Below are 21,196 nucleotides of genomic sequence, written 5' to 3' on the forward strand. Positions count from 1 at the left end.
GCCGCCGATGTCGTTTCTTGGTGAACTAGTCCACCTGCTGGATGATCTCTGGGCTTACGCTTACGCATATAACTTATTCAAGTTTTATCGTTTCGCAGGATATAGAATTGTAAAACTGATCATGTGTGCCGAGTGCAGACAGTAGACCCCCCCCCCCCCCCCCCCCCCCCCCCCCCAAAACCGGTTAAACTAAACAATGTCGTCGACCGGATCAGCTGTACACATGTTCACTGTTACTATTGGAAACCGTATATTCCTTGTCATGTTCCAACCACCCTGCTACCTAATGGCCCTGTTCGGTTTACCCCATATCCAACTCATTTGGTTTGCTTTTTCAGTCGCAACAATATTTTTTTCTCACAATAATTCAGCAAAAACAGTGTTTTCAGCCAAGTTTTAGACCAGCGAACGGGGCTAGTCGCCGGATCATTGCCCATCCTGAAATAGCTCTTTCTTTCTTTCTTTCTTTAGAAACGCCCATCCTGGAATAGCTAAAAGTATGCCTTCTTAACTGTCTTCAACAAGGAACCCATATGGACACCTAAACCTAAAATGGATAGTAAGAGACATAAAATCAGCCGCCAATAGAGTACCTATACGGGAGACCTATTTTGTGTTGCCTGAGAGGCACAACCCAAATATGGGCATCCTCTCTTCTGGAAACCCATTTGTAGAAATGATTCTTTGTTGGGTCTTGTTGTTGGAGAAGATGCCGAATATGTATTGAACCAAGAACGAATATGTCTTGTATTTTGGGTGTTGTTGTTGGAGATAGCCTGATGATGGGTGGAACCCGGATCCATGATGGCTGCACCGTCCCTCAACGGCTCAATCAATAAAAAAAAAGGAGCAGCACCGGTGGGCAGGGAGGTAAGAGCAACTCCAAAAGTTAGTACGATGCCTCTTTCTTTTTGTCATTTGCGCACCTGCTCATGGTATAAACAACAAGGAGGAGGGGCATCATGCTTCTTTTGCATGCTGATACTCGTCATTTGTTACCTTATTAATCGGCCGGTAAAAGAAGCATTCATGTTAGCTCTTCAAACGTACTAACCTTTCTTGAAAAAAAAAATACAACTTTAGCATAGTCCTAAGTCAAACCGTGCAAAAGTTTAACAAATTTATATAAATATTATCATGGAATATATTAACACAATATACCTATGTGGAGTTATAGATGTTGATACTCTTATCCGTAAATTTGATTGAAATGTAAAATAGTTTGACGAAGGATAAAACTAAAGTTTCATTCTTTTGGATACAGGTAGTTGAAACTATCATGTCAGTCATAGAACAATAAAAGCAAAGTGCCTCTATACGTGTAGATAAATTTCCCACCATTTTCATTATATAACTAGCCAGTGCCCCGCACATTGCGCGGGCACGAGGAAGAATAGAATATCATTACATTCTTATGTACCATAGTTGTCCATTAGGATACAAAAAATTATAAAAGGGAAGCTACATGCCCATTGTAAGCATATACGGGAAAAAGGATAGAAATTGGATAATTTACAAAATCCAGTGTTTCGTACTTGCACAAAAATCTAAGGCCCCGTTTAGATGCGAAATTTTTTGGCTTTTGGCTACTGTAGCACTTTCGTTTGTATTTGACAAAAATTGTCCAATTATGGACTATTTAGGCTTAAAAGATTCGTCTCGCCAATTACAGGCAAACTGTGCAATTAGTTATTCTTTTTACCTACATTTAATGCTCCATGCATGTGTCGCAAGATTTGATGTGACGGGGAATCTTGAAAAAATTTGGATTTTGGATAGGATCTAAACAAGACCTAAGTGAAGCAATTTCTCTTGGGCACCATGTGCGTTGCCATGTACCACGTGCTGCTACTGGATGATGCTATTACCGGTTTTTGCTTTCCCTTCACAATGTATCTCGCTTGTAGTAGGGTCTTACTACCCTCTTCTTACCTCTCGATTGCGGAAGCCCTTAAGCAAAAGGTAAAGATTACCACACACATTGCCAAAAGATAGTTAAGACATTTGTTGGTATATATGCATATGGGGCTAACATCATCAGGTAGGACGCTAGATTTATTTAAATACTTATATTCAGTACCTATCTTAGCTTTGGCAGGGAAACAATCATTCTATATTGAAATGCCTCATAATTCAAATAACATGAGATGATTCCAGCAACCAAATATGGAAATAGATTCATGAAGATTGCACTAAAGTATGAAGTAACATAAAGGGCAAACAGAGAGAGAGTTCAATGTCGATTGAATAATTATGCATGGAACACATGAGCTTGTTTGCCACAAAGAAGGCATTAATCCCAGGGGAATTTATCTGAATGCTGATATAACAATTTGAATACAGTACACTATGTCAATGTTTTCTGTACAGGGTGAAGTTTAGTGAATGAGCTGGTCAATATAAATTAAAAGGATTAGTCCTGTCATTATTTTGTTGGGCTAACTTGTATGTACATGTAGATGAATTAAAAAATTAAATGCTTCATCAGGTGTTTGAAAATATAATAGAGCAAAGAAATACACCATGTTCGCTTGTTGGTTTCAGCCAGGCTTATTCAGCCAGCCAACAGTGTTTTTCTCTCACAACAAACCAGCACCAGCCAGCCCAGAAACCAACTAGCGAACACGCCGATAACATTTACTGTTATGTCCTGTGGGGGCAATGGCCTTTGACACGCTGATCTCTTGGGGTACGATCCCTGTGTAAATTTAGGCATTACTAATGTTTTCAGAATTTACAGAAGAATTTAGGTGCACATCGACATAAGGGAACTATGTTCATAATGAGCATGTCCAGGCTAAACTGATGTATAACAATTCCGTGTATCGTTTTATTATTACAATAAAATGGTGCCCGGTAGCGGATAGGAACCCCTGCTTTTATTTAGTATAAACACTGGTAAACTGGCATGGTGGAACCGAATTTTGAACTATATGTGTTTTGCCGTTTTGATCGACATGATAAGAGTCTGATAAATCGCATTTAAGCGAGGAGGTCAGCATGGATACGCGGCTTGTACGATGTAGCATAGTTGAGTTCGTATAGAGTTTGAGGGTCAAGAAAGTTGAGATATTTAAAAACACAATTCAGATGGTTGGCATGGCAAGGCATATGGGAAATAGAAAGCACATATCCTATTTACGTATCATCAGCATACCTTCTTTTTAGACTAACAGCAACATACCCTTTCTTAGGATTAGCAGCAGGACACCTTCAGCATTCTGAAATATATTGTTAATAAGAAGAGCATGCTGAATTGAGTGTATCCATAGCACTAAAATGTGCAAACCATATGTAATATTCTATTTAAGTAGCCATATGTAATATTCTATTTAAGTAGCATCAGCATACCTTTTTTAAGGATTAACAGCAGCACACTCTTTTTTAGGATTAGCACCGACACACTTTCACAAAGTTATAGGCAGGCAATCTGAAATATATTGTTAATAAGAAGAGCTTGCTGAATTTAGTGTATCTATGGCACTGAAATATGCAAAACATATGTATATGTAACAGTAGTGTCATAATTAGATGCAGAAAGGAAAGATCAAAGAATCATCGTGGTAAAATAGAACACGGGATGTAGCCATAAAGTTATCTGAAGCTATTTGGAGGGCATAATTGGACTCGTAGAATTATTCTAGGAAGTACATATCCCCCAACGTCAGAATTAAACTGGGCACTTTTTGGGGTACGGGGACAATGTTCATAAGCTCACCACGTTTAAAGAAGTTTTATCTCTCTTATCTCTTATATATACAACTAAAATATTTATAACTATTCCGTCCACAGGTGCGACAACAAAGCCGCTCCATGCGATCAGATCAGGAAGGTAACGCGCACTCACTCCATGTGATCAGCTCAATCCCCATAACAGCCGCAACAAATCAGGAAGACAAAAATCAATTCCCGTAACAATCGTGATCAATTCCGCGATCACCCCACGCCGCCAATCACGCGAGACCACGCCGTCACCTGCACCGCGACCTCCCTGGCACTCTACAGTCGCACGGCACCGCATCCTTACCTCCTCGTGCCTGGCCCTCGCGCCACCTTCGCCATCGCACACGCAGTCCGACAATCAATGCCATCGTTCAATCGCGCCCTGTCCATGTCCTGCCCCGTACCGGCCCCGTCTGACGCCCCGTCTTGTCCCCGTCGCCTCGACTCCGCTGGAGCGCCCGTCGCCTCGCCGCCCTGCCCGCTGACGCTGGCGTACCTTGTCACGACGCCGAGCTAGCGATGAGCACCCACCAGGTACGTCACCAGGACCCTATATCCCCATTTGTCTTCCCTTCCAGCTATGCGAAACAGAACACGCAAACCCAAATCCTAACAGCAGCACGTGGGCGAAGACGACCACGGCTAATCCTAGCAGAAGCACACGGACGACGACAACCAGCGGAGCCATCGCCGAATCGCCCCGCTCAAATCTCTGTGGCGCCACGCCCTCCCCACTGACGCTGTTGCTTTGCGCCACCGCGGGCTCAGGTCTCCACCGCCGTTGACACACGCCAGGCACGTGGAATCAGGACTCCGCTCCGATGTCCGTTGCAACAGATCGCTGATCTCGCCACTTGCAGTCCACGGAGCCTGCAATAGATCGGTGATCATGGCGAGCGGCCGAGCTCCTTAGCGTGAATCACCAGCCCACCACTACCAGCTGGGCAGCACAAGCATCACGCCCGCGAACTCTTGCGCCGCACCGCCATTGCCAGGCGTGAGCTCGCTCCGGGGAACAGCCAGTCCCGGCCTTGCTCCTCCGCCCTTGGTAAGCTGTAGGTGAGCTTCCCCGCACCCCTGCGCTCCTTCTCCACGCACGCACGCGCGCAAATCACATTGCGCAACCGCAAGCTCGCGTTGCTGGGAAATGGCCGCCGAGCACCGGTCGTGCTCTGTTACGTGCTCTACTTTGCACGAGCGTTCCTAGCTTGTTAGCTTGATGACATCAGGATGACATGTCCACACTTTCTTACTGTTTTCCTTCAGAAGAATAAAAGAGGAAATACATTGAAAATACAAGGACCCATACCCTTCCGCATGGACTCGGTCCATGGTGGACCGCTCACACACCACACTACCGATCCATGGTTCATGGACCTGTCGGTGTTTTGTTTTTTATGTGGACATTCTAATAAACATCCTGTTAGTTGTTGATAATTTTCTGAGGATGTTTATAAAACTATAATAGTCTCCCTTTGCATGATCGGTTATCGAGACCATAATGTTTATAAATACAAGGACCCATACTCTTAGTCGAACTGTTGAGAGATTAGATTCTTAATTGTAGAATAGATTCTAAAAAATGTATTGTGAAACACAAATTTGTTATGATTACCTTTCCGTAGCACTTGATTCATAAAGAAGTGCAAGCTTATCTTTCGCGTATCGTAGGTATGAAGTGATGCGACAATTGAAGTTGATGTTTTAGTTTTACATTCAAATTTAGAGTTATATTTTAACTATCTATCTTTCGTGAAGACTTATGTAATATTGATTAAAACATTATGATTGTGGTATCTATTTTAGATAACAGTATAACACACGCTTGTACATATGTTATTGTGGTATTATGTGTTCCATTGCAACGCACGGACATTTACCTAGTATAGATATAATATATATTAAGAAAAGAAACTCATTGTCACACTCTATATATGAATTGAAGAGTACATGAGTCGCAATCTAATGGAAATTTTGATGTACGATATAATAGAATAAAATGAAACAAAAAATAGATGCATACCTAAAAATAAGGTGTAATAATGAGATAAAAATTTAGGGGAAAAAAGATATAAGACTATGCGCAAGATGGCAAATGATTTGTTCGCATCGTTGAAAAAAGAAAGCAAACCAAGCGTCTGCTTAATCAAAAAACAATCAATATATTTTATCGTCTATTTAATTCTATTGACAAAGATGTTTTTTTAGAAACACGACATAGATAGGTTGATAGTTTAACTAGAACTTGAGAATGGGCCAACCCAGACTTGGCCTTGGACCTAGCTCCATGGTCTGAAGGCAAATTTCAAAAGCCATAGGTCGACCAATTCCATCTAAAGGCTATGACCTTGTTGGTCTAATTGGCAGTAAGATTTTGCCCAAATATTTTTTCTACTATCATGGGCTGTTATTTTTTTTAGATAATAGATAGAAGATCCAGGTTCAGCCTTCTTCACACAGGGAATCGGTCCACATTATTACAACTTAAGGCCCTATTTGGATGCAATGTATTCTTAGAGCATTGAAGAAATATTATGGTTTTACAAAATACTTTAGTTTTTAAAAGCTGTTGGGTGTTTGAATACAATAAATCTTTTAGTTTATAGAACCATGGTGCCGTCAAAACTTTAGTATTTTTGGAGTTTTAAGAACTCTACCCATTACATTTTTTTTCTCTAAACCATGGTTATATCTCTTTGTCTTATATATAAAACCACATCTTTGTGATGTCACAGTTTCAAAAACTATGTTATCCAAACAAGCCATAAACATTGAAGGAGATGACACATGTTTTCTCTTGCTAAAAAAAAGACTTAAATCAAAGCCCAATCCTAAATGCTTTAGGTCAACCATACATAGGAAGCAAAGAATGCATTGCAATGCCTTCATCCCTGCGGCATTAATACTATCAACACCGCAAAAAGTTTAAATTTAAGATTAAAAAGTATCATGATAACACCTCAAGATTATTATATAAGGCACCAAACAAAGAGAAGTTTACAAATGGACCATTAATCTCACTTTTCAAGATCTGATACTCTTCCACCACTTTCAAGCACAGACGTGCTTACAAGTCATCACCAGCCTTGTTAAAAAACAAGAAGACCGACAAATAAAGGAAAAATGTTGTGAATTAGAGCTAAATAGTCTAATCCATAAAGTAGATTCTAATTCCTCTAAAATGGAGGGATCCAAACGGTCCCTTATCAATTTTGGTTAGAGGATGACGATAGTTATATACAAGATAAATACCATTACTATTCTTTTAATAGAACGTGATGTGCTCGTTGATATCAATATAATAATAAAATAAAATACGTGAGAGTGCCTACCTTTGTTGTGTTTTTTTTTTGATAAAACGTATCTGTATTACTTAGATAAGGAAAACAGACACAGACACAGACATATACACATACAGATACAAAGGTACGGGAAGCAGAGACAACTGTCCTAACAAATATGCACGGAAGCCCCTAGAGAAAACAAAAATCACAAGAAGGCCCTTGGCCATCATGCTTGTCTGAGAACGCCGCCGCCGTCCATTCCCGGCGTCAGGAGCACCCACCGCCGCCCAGATCTGGAGGAGCCCCATCGCATAGAAGCTTTGTATCGAGCCGCAGTAGTCGCCCGATGCCGAGGCCGGGTCGATTCTGTCGTTGAAGAAACGTCGGCCCGGGACGCGCCCCGAGCTCCTCCGACCTTGAATCGAAGCTCGTCGTCGACTCGCGCCGAGGGAAGCTTGAGCTCGATCTATACTCCAGCAAGCCGCATCACCTGCAGCCATCTCCGCACCCTTGACGAAGCACGCCGCCGACACCGTCGCCTCCCCGAGACGACGGAACGGTAGTCAACGCAGACTCCTGTACAATCGGTGAAGTCGGACTCCACCTCCACGAGCTCGTCGCCGGCACCGGAGTAGAGCGCCGTCAAGACGGGGAAGAGCACGAGAGGACCTTATTCCTTGAGGATGACGCCGCCGCCGCCTCGACGCCGTCGCCGGACACCAAACCCTACACCTAGAGGGACCTACTGCCTATTCGGCTGATGGTTTCTGCGGCTGATAAGCCGACTGATGCTGTTTTATTATGAGAGAAAAACACTGTACCATAACTGATAAGCAGGGCTGATAAGTTCAAGCGAACGGAGCATAATCTACACTGCCGGGTAGAGAGCCACTCGTTCCCCTCACATTCGAGGCCAAAAAGGCCATCAGAAGCGAGGAAGAACGGTGGTCTCGCCGGCGGGAACACCTGTGCTTGTCTCCGCCTCCGCAGTCGCCTGGAGAGCGAGAGACGTTTCGAGAGAGACCGGAAGCGAGAAGGGCCTCTTTACCTCTGTTGTGTTTTAAAAAGGAAAAAGATTTGAACTTAGATGTCTATGAATTAACGGACTGATAGATAATGTACCCTGGGCTGGGCTTGTCGTCTCGTGAGTATTTGGTGGTGGAATTCCTTCGGTGATTCCCCTCGTCAGCATCAAAACCGATCCATTAAGCCCTTAAAATGGGCCGGCCAGGCCTTTATACAGCCCGGACTTATTTGGGCTTCGAAGTAGAATTTGTTAGTGCGCGAAGTTGGATCCAACAGTAAAAACACAGGCATTTCCCTCAAAAATTCAATAGAAAAAGGGTAAAAACACAGGCTTGTCCCCGTTTGCTTCTCCTTTATTTTGCGAGCGAAGAAGATTCGTGCGATGTAGCGATAACGAACGTCAGTGCGTGAGGTATAAATTTTCATCTAAAATTGCAAACCAGCAATGAACCGCGTGCCATTTTGTGGAGAACACTCGATACACAAACCCCACCGGCCAGGAAAATACGGTTTGTAATCACTCGATATCTGTTCGAACTTTTTTGACTTGGCAGTTTTGATTGATGGGAAAAGAGTGAAAGAAGGCTTTCCTAACCGAAGCTTTGCTTAAACCAAAGGCGACAGCTCACATGTTCATCCCTTTCATTTCCCATCACGCATGAGTGATGAGTTGTATTTTCCTCCGAGAAATCAAAAATAAGAAGAGACCAGATTTTCATTTTTGCCCTTTCCCCGCCCGCCCGCCGCGACGGTGTCTCCCGCTCCCGCGCGCCCCTTTCCGGTGAGCGGCCGCCCTCGGCTTTCCCTGCCCTGTGCCCTGCTCGGTTGTTCGGTCGCCATTAATTTGCACGCTGCCAAAAAAAAACACGCAGCCTCTCTCTTCTATCTCTCTGGTTCCTCCCCTCCTCGCCCCGCCGAGCAGCGGTTACACTGTTTCGACTTCGCCTCTTCCTCCGCGAGCGCGCGCGATACACCAAACAGCACGGGTCAAGGGCCGCGACCGGTTCAAGTCTCGGCGGCGACTCGGACTCCACTCCACTCCACTCCACCACGCGGACGCCACCCGTGATATTCAAGCCCTCGCCGCGTTGCTTGTTGGCCGCTGAGACACTCGGGAAACGAGCAGAGTTGAAGAGCGGCAGGGAGGTTGCTGGTTGGTGGTTGCGGCCTCCACCTCCATCCATGGACCTCGTCCGGCGGGAGGCGGACGGGGCCGCCGCAGCGGAGTTCGTGGCGCTCGACATCCGGGGCGAGGCGGAGCCGCCTGGGAACGACCCGGAAATGGTAAGCCTCGTTCGTTGTTCAACTAGATTTTTGGCTCCGACCTCACCGAATACTTATCGTCATCACCTAATCGCTGCGTTCTCTCGCCATTTCTGATTCTACTGTTGCGATAATCGATTGGGCCTGAGAAGCTGATGGAATCCTCGTTCGTCGCCGCTAAGGAGTTCGAGCGGGATCGGAGAGCAGACGTCAATTCTTCCTCCACCGGTCAGTGCGTCCATTCTCCCTGTTCCCCAACTCTGAACTCTGAGAACAGCTATCATCACTCCAAATCTCCATACCGTCACTCCCCCTCCTTTTTTTTTTTTTTTTCTGATGAAGGGGAAATATCCAACTCATTGCTGTTTGGTTCCGTTAGATACTTTAGCATGAATCTCATACTACTAGTTTTGTTATTCTAAATTCGCGGATCGCGTCACGAGGTGTAGGTGAGGAGTCCACGCACGAGTTTGGCAAGACTTCTCGTCAAATGCAGGCCGCCGGTTGGTTTCGCTGATAAGCCAGAATTGTCGCGAGAGAAAAATAATATCGTTCGTCCTGAAAAAACGAACGGGGTGGGTCATATCAGTTGTCAGATGCTTTGCGTGGGGTAACGAGATAGCTGCATTATCATCGATCTCGGTGGAGTACTCCTTTGTCCTCTAAATATACTTCGTTTTTTTGAAAAAAACAACTTTAATTAAATACATATAAAAAGTATTGATATTTGTGGTACATAATTAATATCATTAGATAGATATTTGAATCTAGTTTTTTAATAAATTTATTTAAAAATATAAATGTTACACGTATTTTGTATAAAAGTTAAACGTTCAGCACGGAAACCAACAACGACGGCTAATCGTTAATTGGGGGACAGAGGTAGTAGTAGATGTGAGTGTAACCGGCCATCTACTGAATGCATCACAGAACGTGTCAGGTCCGACGGGCCAACCTGCGGTATTCTTTTCCTAGGATGTACAGAGGGGTTGACATAGAAAAATGCCAAGATAAAATATATATATATCAGGGTTCACCGGGGTGCTCCCCCTTGCGGCCGTGCCCCTCCCTCCACCCCTATGTCTATGTACAGATAGATAGTACAGTGAGAAAGATCGCATTGCTTCAGTTCAAGCATATCCAGGAGAAGCCCTTAAACGTGGACCTTTTTTATTTTTTGTGAATTATACGAGTACAGATATAGACGCTCACAACACACACATATACTCATCCTTATGAACATACACGCAAACCCTACCCCTATGAGCACCTCCGAAAGATTGTGCTGACACATCTCTAGATTGACGAAGTCACCACAGACGTCTCGTTGTCGACAGGATTTGGTGATTTCTCCTACTTTTGGGTGTCCTATTTTTTTGGCCCAACTCCAGCAGAGCCCAAATCAGGGCCTCTATTTTCTATGTTTTGACTTACTTTATTTACGTATGATATGTGTATTGACTTGCCATAAATTTGGATAAAAATATTGTGTTTATACAAATGACCAATATTCAAATCTACAAATTCAAAGACGCCAATTCAGAATTTTGAAAACAAAGTTTATCAATAGGTGGAGCTATGAATGGACCAAAGGTGCTCGACAAGATCCTCTTGAAGCCTCTCACATGCTTGCTGAAGTCATCATCCCAATTTGATTACAGGATGTCCGAGAAGTCATGCTTCCTCTAGTGAAGAGTCCTCTTTGTCCCACCATTGCTCAATTAAGTTATCATCCATGAAAAACATCTACACTCAAAAGAACACCTAAATGCATTGGTATGGACATAAATTTTAAAATGCAACATTGAACCAAGAATGCACTTCATTTAGAATGAAATCTAAACATGGTTCACCTTGGTCAAGGATGGTGCACATGCGGTGGTGGTGACCGGGGGAGGGTGCACAAGTGGTGGAGACTGCCGAGGGAGGACGCCCAAGCGGTGCAGGTGGTTGGGGAAGGGTGTGGCGGCGGTACCACAGGCGAGGAGCGGGGATCCCGAGCAGGAAGGCAACCAAGAAAAGGGGGACAGGTTCTGGCCGGCAGAGACCGAGGGAGGCGGCGTCAGCAGATTTGGCGTGTCAGCGGAGCTTGAGCATGAGAAGGAGTGCACGAGCGGATTTGGACCGGAATGGGAGCGGAAACGGTGGGAAACGGAAAAGTAGGGGCTTGAGGGAGAGTTCCCAGAACGAGAGCTTGAGGTGAGAATTTAACGACCTCCTACTTATAGGGCGTGTTAGAATCGGTTTTTTGCTCCTAGCATCCATAAATAGGACGGGGGCCAAAGTAGGGTCCCTCCTCGAGATGCTCTAAGTGTCTTTTGTGTGTGAGGAAAAACAGTAGTGGCAATAATTGCGTTTTGAAATAGATGTCGATCGGTCTTAAAATAAGGGTTAATTCGATTCATGCCATTACAAATTCTGCGTTTCTGAAAAATACCATTACTATTCGTCTATTTGGAAAGATGCCATTATAATTCGTTGTCTACTTGAACCATGCCATTTTATACACTCGGGACGAAGTTGGGTCCACCTGCAGGTCACCATATTCTAGTATTGCTCAAAGTAACCCTTTCTTCTTCCTCTCTTCTCTGCTGACAGTGGGCCCCACCCGTCAGATCCATCTTCTTCCTCTTTCTCCCATGGCATGGCCATGGCGGAACCCATCTCCTCCCGCTCCTGCCGCGACCAAGCGCGCCCGCCGCGAGGACCAGGCCCCCTCCCTTCCTTCCGTGTCCCCCGCTCTACCCTCGCAGCAGTCGCAGCAACATCCGCACACCTCAAGCGCGCCAGTCGTGGCCGCCATGGGCGGCATGCCTCTGAGCTCGCGACCGGCTCCTCTTCGCTCCTTCTCTGCCCTATATAAGCTGGGCCTCGGCACCGCGAGCACACGCCTCCACCGCTCCACCACTACTCGAGCCCTTCCCCACTCTCCAGCACCCATTTCCGCCGGCACAGCCGCCATTGCCGAGCTCGGTTTGAGCTCGCTGTTCTCCGCGCTCCGACCGCCTCCGACTTCATTTCCTCCTCCGTCGAGTTCGCAGAGGCACTACGAGTCCGTGAAACCGCTCCTTCGCATCAACCCACGCCAGCAACACCTTCGCCGCGAGCTCACCGGAGTTGCCGTCCGCCTCGCCTCGGCTGCCTCCCTCTCCGGTCAGCATTCGACGACAAGAAGCCCACCATCGGCGTCGTGGTGAGCTCCTTCTCCATTTGCATCTCTCCCCAGCGTATCTCGTGCCCCCTAGCTCAACTCCAAGCCCACGCCGGCGAGCAAGCCATAGGCAGAGTGTGCACGGGAGAGAACAGAGAGGAAGAAGATGGATCTGACGGGTGGGGCCCACTGTCAGCAAAGAAGAGAGGAAGAAGGAAGGGTTACTTTGGGCAATACTAGAATATGGTGACCTGCAGGTGGACCCAACTTCGTCCCGAGTGTATAAAATGGCGTGGTTCAAGTAGACAACGAATTATAATGGCATCTTTCCAAATAGACGAATAGTAATGGTATTTTTCAGAAACACAGAATTTGTAATGGCATGAATCCAATTAACCCTTAAAATAATTGATCTCAATTGTTATAAGAATGTTTAACAACTCAATATGAGTAATGAAAAATATTATAGTAATCAATTCACTATATCACTATATTTTTTTGTTAAAATGGTAGAAAGAGTTATTGTATGGGTAACTCAATCGAAGAGGCCATACTTCACACGCACGATCACTCTGTTCACTTGACTTTGGAAAAGAATCGGCAGGAGACCTGCCAAGCTATATTAATATAGGAGAAGAAGAGTTACATGAACAAAAAGAAGAAGAAAAAGACAAACAATAGAAAGAATTAAAAACAAACCAACAAAACTAGAACCAACAGAGATCTTGGCCGCAGCATGCTACCATTCGGCAACTGTTTGGTGATTGTGCCAAATAATAACAGAGGTCCAGAAATATTCCCATTCACGTTTCACTGTGATGGCCTAAATAGATCTCAGATTCCGATTTGGGAACTACCAGAGAGCAGTTTTGCCCTTGGTCGCTTGGATTGAAGAAAATGCAATGGCTTGTCCTATATAAGGGTGTGCCCCTGCTTTTATAGGTAGAGGGCAGCATCTACTTTCTACCTACTCCAGCATATTTACTAACCACCAAATTGGATGCTGAACATATTCCTATTACAAAGGCTTGGAAGCCAAGAAAAGTAAAATACAGAAAAATAAGATACAATTGCTGCGAAGCTCTAGGCTTATCTGTCATTCTTCCCCTAAGCTTTGTGCCGAGCACTGGAAGCGATCTGCAGTAGCCCAATCCTCTCCCTCATCTCTTAGAACTTAGACTTCCCCAACGACTTGGTGAGAATATCGGCCAGCTGATCAGTAGTGGCAATGTGGCTGGCCTTGATGCTCCCGTCCTCCAAGCAATCTCTGATGAAGTGGTACTTGATGCGGATGTGCTTGCTTCTCTCATGGAAGACATGGTTCTTGTCCAGAGCTAGAGCAGACTTGTTGTCCACCTTTAGCTCAACCACATCCACCTTCCTGCCAAGGAGCTCTGCCAGCATCCTTGACAGCCATAGTGCCCGAGTTGCTGCAGTGGTGATGGCGATGTACTCTGCTTCACAGCTTGAGAGAGCCACCACCTTCTGCTTGAGGGACTGCCAGCTGACCAAGCAATCACCGAGGAAGAACATCGTCCCGGTTGAGCTCTTGCTGGTATCCACATCGCTGGCGAGGTTGCTGTCGCAGTAGCCGACGAACCACGCCGTGTTAGGGGCCCTTTCGTAGTGGAGACCGTAGTCGTGGGTGCCCGCCACGTAGCGCAGGATTCGGTTGACGGCCTACAGATGCTCCATCGTCGGCCGCTTCATGAACCGGCTCATGTACCCGACGTTGAACATGATGTCCGGCCGGGTATGGACCAGGTAGCTCAAGCTCCCGATCAGCTACCGGTAATGGGTTGGATCGACCTCCTTCGCTGTGCTCTCCCAACTCAGCTTGAGCTTCTCCTCCATCGGGATGTGGGCCGGATTGCAGCTTGTCATGCCATTGAGCTTGAGGATGCGCTTGGTGTAGTGGGTTTGGCGGAGGGCGATCCCACTGGCGTCTTGGCGCACTTCGACGCTGAGGTAGAAGTAGAGGAGGCCGAGGTCGCTCATGTCGAACTCCTTCATCTGCGTCTTGAACACCTCCACCTTCTGCTCTTCAGCGCCGGTGATGATGAGGTCGTCGACTAGTAGAACGTTGCATCCGCTGCCCCACCGGTACACCACCGCCTCATACGCGCTCTACTTGAAGCCCATCTTCTTGAGTGTGGCGTCAAGCTTCGCATTCCAGGCGCGCGGTGCCTGGCACAGGCCATATAGTGCCTTGCGCAGGCGGTACACCTTCCCCTCTTCTCCGGCGATGGCGTAGACCTCCTCCGTTGAGGAAGGCAGACTTCACGTCCATGTGGTGGACTTGCCACCCCTCTTGAGCTGCTAGCGTGAGGACACAGACTGACTTCATGCGCGCCACGGGGGTGAAGGCGTCGTCATAGTCGATCCCCTCCTGCTGGATGAAGCCGCGTGCTATTGATCACCGCGCCCAGCTCGTCCTTCTTTAGCTTGAATACCCACTTCAGGGTGATGGGGCGGTGGCCGTCAGGCAGTGGCACCAGCTCCCAGGTGCGGTTTTGCTCGACAGACTTAAGCTCCTGCTTCATCGCCGCACGCCATGCCGGATCACCCTGCGCCTCAACATAAGTGGTCGGTTCACCGGCGTGCGTCAGATGTAGCTGAGCGAAGAGCCTCTCAGGCTGGTCCGGTGGAGACTGCTCTCCGAGGATGTTCGCCACCGTGTGGTACCAGAGGGCCTCATCATCGTAGTAGGAGTCCAGGCGGTCTTCATCATCCTCCAGCGGCGTCGTGTACTCAACCTTTGGTTGCCTTGTGTGCGCTGGTGTCACAGCGGGTGAAGTAGAAGATACCGGAGTGGTCGTCTGGTGCATCGGAGAGGTCGGTTGCGGTGCTGGAGAGGTCGGCGCTGCTGCCGATGTACTCCCGACCGCCGCCGATGGGCTGCCGACCACGGTAGATGGGTTGTCGAGCTCCCCCAGATGTGGTGATGGCGAGCGCGGCGGAGCTGATGAAGAGGTCGGCGCTGGTGATGTCGATGAGGGTGCACCTTGTGTGCACCCTCAGCACCGCCCACCCACGCGTACTCGACGGTGAAGTCGCGGAGCACGGCCGCCGACCCGTTGTCCACCGCCTTGTCCCATGCCCAGCCGCGTCCTTCATTGAACACGACATCGCGCACGCGGTAGGCCTTAGCCCCCTCTGCTTAGCTGATGAGGACCCCCGGCGAGCTGCGATTGTCGAGCTTGCCGATGTGGTTTAGCTCCTTGACGAAGGCGAGGCAGCCGGAGACGCGCAGATAGCTGGCCGCCGGCTTGCGCTCGTGCCAGGCCTCATATGGCGTCTTGCCGTCGAGTGAATGGTCAGCGAGCGGTTTAGCAGGTGTACAATGTCATTACCGCCTCGCCCCAGTAGATCGCCGGCATGCCGCGCTGCTTGAGGAGGGCGCGTGCCACTGCCACCACCGTCTTATTACGGCGTTCGACCATGCCGTTCTGCTATGGTGAGTAGGGCGTGGAGGAGTGGCGCTGAATCCCCTCGTCGGCGCAGTACGCCGCGAACTCGGCTGCTGTGAACTCCCCGCCGTTGTCCGTGCGGAGCACCCAGAGCTTGCGGCCGCACTCCTTCTCAACGGCCGCCTGATGGCGCTTGATGATGTCTGCAGCTGCCGTCTTGGAATCAAGCAGCACGGCCCACATATAGCGGGTGGCGTCGTCGACGAGTAGTAGGAAGTAGCGCCGACCTCCAGGAGTGGCCGGTGACACTGGACCGCAGAGGTCGCCGTGCACCAGCTCAAGCTGCTCGGTGGCGCGGTAGGAGGCTTGACGCAGGAAGGGCCAGCGCTTCAGCTTGGTCACCACAGGTATCGCAGAGCTGCTCGACGTGGTCGATGCAGGGCATGCCGCGGACCATCTCCTCCTTGCCGAGCTACTTTAGGGCCTCGAAGTGAAGATGCCCGAAGCGCTCGTGCCAGTGCCACGCCTCATCGTCCTGGCGCGCGGCAAGGCAAAAGGGGGTGCGCCACCTGCACATGAAGCACGTAAAGGCGGTTGCTTCCCTGGTTTACCTTGGCGAGAAGGCGGCGGCTTCTATCCCAGATACACAACACGCCGTCCTTGATCTCCACCCGCGAGCCATTCTCATCCAGCTGTCCGACGCTAATGATGGAGTTCCTCAAGGCCGGGATGTAGTACACGCCGGTGAGGAGGCGGTGCTCCCCCGTCTTGGCCTTGAAGATGATTGAGCCGACTCTCTTGATTTCGACGGCGGAGGCGTCACCGAACTTGACGGAGCCCTTCATGCCGGAGTCCAGGTCGGAGAAGAACTCGTGCCGACCAGTCATGTGGTGCGTGGCACTGGTGTCGAGGTACCAGCCGTCGATCTTGTCATTGTCTGCGCCTTTGCCTAGGAAGGCGTGGGCGCACGGTTCGTCGAGGTGGAGATATGCGGAGCCAGCCGACGCGGAAAAGGGAAAGCTTGGACCTTTCACCCCCTCCTATGCTTCTCGTTACGGCTCGACGCACCCGTGCACCAGGAACAGAGCATCCTCGTCCTCCCCTGCTTGCGCGACGAGAGCCTGCCCACCGCGGCGTGGAGGAAGGCGGCAGTCCTTGGCCCAATGGCCGGTCCTGCAGCAGTTGTTGCAGGTGTCATCCCAGGTCGCCTTGCGCTTGCCGGCGGCGCCGCCATCAACGCCTGCCTGACCCCGGGGCCCCTTCTCCTCCTTCTTGCCGCCGCGTGGACGCCGGCGACGTTCCTTGGAGGATCCGGATGGTTCAGATCCTTCCTCCTTCTCGAAGGCACGCCACTGCTCCATCGTGTACAGTAGCTTGCCTCCGGCGGCGCTCGGCTCGGTGTGAGGCCCCTCCTCGCGGTCCTGCACCGCCTTGAGCCTCTCGGTCACGTCCTCGACGGTGAGCTGCTTGAAGTCGAGGAGCGTCTCGATCGACATGACGATTTACGCGTACTTCCTCGGCATACAACGGAGGAATTTCTCCACCGTGCGCTCCTCCCTGAGGTCGGTGTCGCCGTTGCACGCCATCTGTTCCATCAGGTTGGTCAGCCGCACGGCAAAGTCCTCGACTTGCTCACCGAGCTGAAAGGCGAGGCCTTCCCACTCCCCTCGAAGGCGCCGCAACGTTGCCTGGCGTACGCGATCTCCGCCGATGAGTGCCGCGGCGATCGACTCCCACGCCCGCTTCGCCATGGCCTTGTTGGCGATGGAAGCGCCAAGCTTGGTGGGGACGGCGACGCACAACGCCTCCAGCGCCTGGTGATCGTCGTCGTAGTCGACGCTGCCGACGTGGACCGCCTCCCACAGCCGCCGAGCCTGCAACTTGACCTTCATCAGCAGGCTTCACTCGTGGTAGTTCGACTTGGTAAGCATCGGCCATAGCGTTCCCGCTCCGGAGTCGCGTTAGACCATCTGCAGCACCGGGGAGCGCCCGTGGCGACCACGACGCCGCTCTGATACAAGGGTGTGCCCCTGCTTTTATGGGCAGAGGGCAACATCTACTCTCTATCTGCTCCAGCATATTTCCTAACCACTAAAGTGGATGCTCTGTTACAAAGGCTTGAAAGCCAAGGAAAGTAAAATACAGAAAAGTAAGATACGAGTGCTGCCGAGCACTAGGCTTATCTATCACACTGATCCAAGGATCAAGGAATTGGGCCGTCCATGCTAAGTTTCCAAGTTATCTGGTCCATCTCATTTGGATTGAGCTGAACCTCTTGTATCCAGAGGTCTAGAAATTGTAATAGCTATTGGGATGATCCAACCATCTTAATGTTTATATCTTGGACTCAAGCATCATCTGTGAGAGCTTGCTGCATAGTTAAGTTATTTTTCTTGCTTAGAACAAAAATAGTTGGTGCAAGGTACTTTGGTCAATAATATAACATCAAGCCGAGTGTCAAAACAGGGCCTTTGCACCATTGCCTATGGTGACCGATGTGGTCGCATTTCATAACCGGTAGTCTGTGTTGCGCGGTATCTACATCCCAACCCATGGCTTCGTGTCTGATTTCCAAGTGTGCCATAGCCATCGTAGTTGTGGCCCTCTTGAGAATTTGTTGAGGTCCAAGAAACCCAACCTCCAAGATTTTCTGTGCGTTTTACGTGTCTTTCTTTACTTCTGTTTTTGAATAGTTCATCAGAGTTTTTGCTATAGTCGATTGGTGGTCACTGTGCACGTATCATGTGATTACCCTTCCTCATGTATGCGCAGGTGTCTATGAGAAGCAGACGGTGCCTGTGCGTGTTGATGACAGCCCGAGGGAACACTTACACCCCTCCACACCAACTGCAGGTGGTGCAAAGCGTCGTCGTTCTAGCCGTCGTGTTCCGGGATGGCGCGATCCCAGGAAAATCCTCTTCGCCTTTGCAGCATTGTAAGTAACCAGGAGCTATACTCTGACCATGTGGTGTGCCCTGTGCACCATACAAGACAAAATTTTTTCCTTCAATTTCAAGGTTTAGTTTTTGCTGTCATCTTCAAGCTACATGATTAAAGTAGCAAAAGGGCCCCTTGCAGGTCAATCGTGCGTGTTGCCTTGTATGTATCATGGCCAGCTGTTAGGAACCTTGTTGCTTTCTTCCTTTCCTTTTGATGAAAAGCTCAATAGTTAGTTTAAAAGCATTAGGATTCAGGCAGAACATTTCTGTTCCATCTGGCTTTATTTAACAGATAGATCCCATCAGAAATTACAGTAATTTTACATAATGTAAGGAATTTATTCGAAATTTTGTGCTGCGGCTGTTGATTTGTACTTATCGCCACTGATCTGGACACTAGTCTTTAGTACACGAATATAAAATTGCCTACATACATTCAGCATTCCCTTTTTCCCACTAAAAGACACTGATGCAATTAATAAGAAGAAAATAGTTACCAAATTATTTCATTGTTGCCTGCTGTTTTATTTTTTGAAACGAATCAGGCAGGAGAGCTGCCGATTATATTAAAAAGCAGATGAAGCCCAAACTGAGCAAAAAAAAAAAAAGTACTGCTGTTTTATGAATTCTGTATGTCCCAGTTCATGTTAGATTTCAGGTTAATGTACTGCTACTTTGTCAAGAGAATTATAGCTGCAATTGTCCAGCCTCAGAAGCCATTGGATGAAACTGGTTGCCATTTTAGGCCCCTTAACTGCGGTTTGGTTTCTAATCCTGGCTAGACAAGGACCATCCAGGGTCTGAAGCTCTGAATTTGTCCTTTCGTTTTTCTTTTTTGGGCTGCAGAGTTGTGCAAGCACATAACTCATCTCAACTTGGCATTCTCATTGCTGGACAGAATGTCATACACGGTACTATGACAACTAAAGGATTTCTGAAAGTTAACAATGATTAATCGTAGTACAATAGAGAAAGTCAAATGATGTGGACAACTGCACATTGAAAGTTTAAAAAAATCGTACAACCATGTCTCTGTATATATTGTTTTGTATATCAGTTTATTGAGGATCTACATACGCACTCTACATAAGAAAACGCTTAGAACATACTCCGTACCATTTACTAGTTTGAGCATAGTAATCATGCCGTAGACATGTGAAATACCAACGAATTGCTGAGGATGCGCTACACTGTTTCCTGTGTTGCAACATTTACATCATTTACATATACTTCTATTTGTAGGTCCAGCGTGGGCACTTTGATTCTGCTCTACTTTACACTCTCCATGGGGAAGATGACAGGAGGTCAAGCTGATGGCCAGTGATAGCCTTGCTTGCCATAGCATTACTAATATTTGTACAGAAGAAACTAAAGAACTGGCTGGTTGCTAATGTAGTAGCCACATCACTGCGAATATCACCATGATTTTTCCTGTTTTGAGATGTTTGTACAGAGGCACATGAAAGTTTTATTACAGATAAAGTTTGAAGTGAAAAGCTTTTTCTCATGAGGAGCGTTGAACAGCTCTTACACTAATAAATGTGTCCATTTGAGATGCTAGTTATCGGCTGAAACAATGGCAGTTTGTTATTTCCAATATTAAAGTCTGTATAAGTGGCTGTTGTTTGACTTTTTTTATATCTTTTAACAATGATCCCATCCAGAAATTACAAAATTGATCCTAGCATTGATGAAATTTTAGATATACTATCCAAAGTTCCAGACACCTTGTTTCGTTTTTTTTTTTTGTTTCAAAAAGTTCCAGACACCAAATAGTTTAGGCAAAAATCCCTGAATAGTGTTCCGATCTGAACTTTTGGCGATAGATCATTTTTTAGTGCTACTACTGTTATATATAAAGATCAAATTTATTGATGACCAAAGGAAAGAGTTACAATTATTGATGACCATAGGAAAGAGTTACAAAATTTCTTTCAAAGGAGGCTACTTTTGGACAAACGTATAGGTAAAATATGTTTTGATTAATCTAAATGGCAATCTCGTCAATCCTCGGATACTGTTTGTATAATTACTGCTGGATTAAATGATACTTTAAAAATAAAACGAAGTCTGCTGGAGTGGCACGGGACCTGGAAACAAAAGATGAAGTGCGCAATTTGATTTGATCTTTGAACACGGTAGCATGTTCATAGTTCAAGTCAAAGTGCTCTTTCGGCGGTACTTCAGGTGCGTGCACGTGTACCTCATGGGTAAATCTGTTTCTGAGAAAGTAAGGGTGCGTTTAGATCCAAAAAATTTTGGATTTTGGCTCGCTGTAGCATTTCATTTGTATTTGGTAATTAGTGTCTAATTATGGACTAATTAGGTTCAAAAGTTTCGTCTCACGATTTCTCGACCAACTGTGTAATTAGTTTTTTTTTCGTCTATATTTAGTACTCC

At 47.3% G+C, this 21,196-nt stretch overlaps 1 protein-coding gene across 1 annotated transcript; it reads left to right on the forward strand.

Annotated features, from left to right (window-relative positions):
- Positions 1-8,834: 8,834 nt before the first annotated feature.
- LOC136453372 (uncharacterized) lies at positions 8,835-20,411 on the forward strand. The gene is made up of 4 exons (XM_066453942.1): positions 8,835-9,317; positions 9,449-9,524; positions 18,630-18,792; positions 20,039-20,411. Exons 1-4 carry the CDS (start codon positions 9,216-9,218, stop codon positions 20,118-20,120), a joined length of 423 nt encoding a protein of 140 aa, XP_066310039.1. The 5' UTR covers positions 8,835-9,215; the 3' UTR covers positions 20,121-20,411.
- The last annotated feature ends 785 nt before the right edge of the window (positions 20,412-21,196 follow it).

The sequence above is a fragment of the Miscanthus floridulus genome, chromosome 5 (genome assembly GCF_019320115.1).
Source record: "Miscanthus floridulus cultivar M001 chromosome 5, ASM1932011v1, whole genome shotgun sequence".
NCBI classification, from domain to species: Eukaryota; Viridiplantae; Streptophyta; class Magnoliopsida; order Poales; family Poaceae; genus Miscanthus; species Miscanthus floridulus.

Coding starts and splice junctions, on each gene's coding strand:
- LOC136453372 (XM_066453942.1), top strand. CDS start 9,216: ATGGACCTCGTCCGGCGGGAGGCGGACGGGGCCGCCGCAGCGGAGTTC. Junction 9,318..9,448: donor CTGGGAACGACCCGGAAATG/GTAAGCCTCGTT, acceptor GGGCCTGAGAAG/CTGATGGAATCCTCGTTCGT. Junction 9,525..18,629: donor CGTCAATTCTTCCTCCACCG/GTCAGTGCGTCC, acceptor ATGTATGCGCAG/GTGTCTATGAGAAGCAGACG.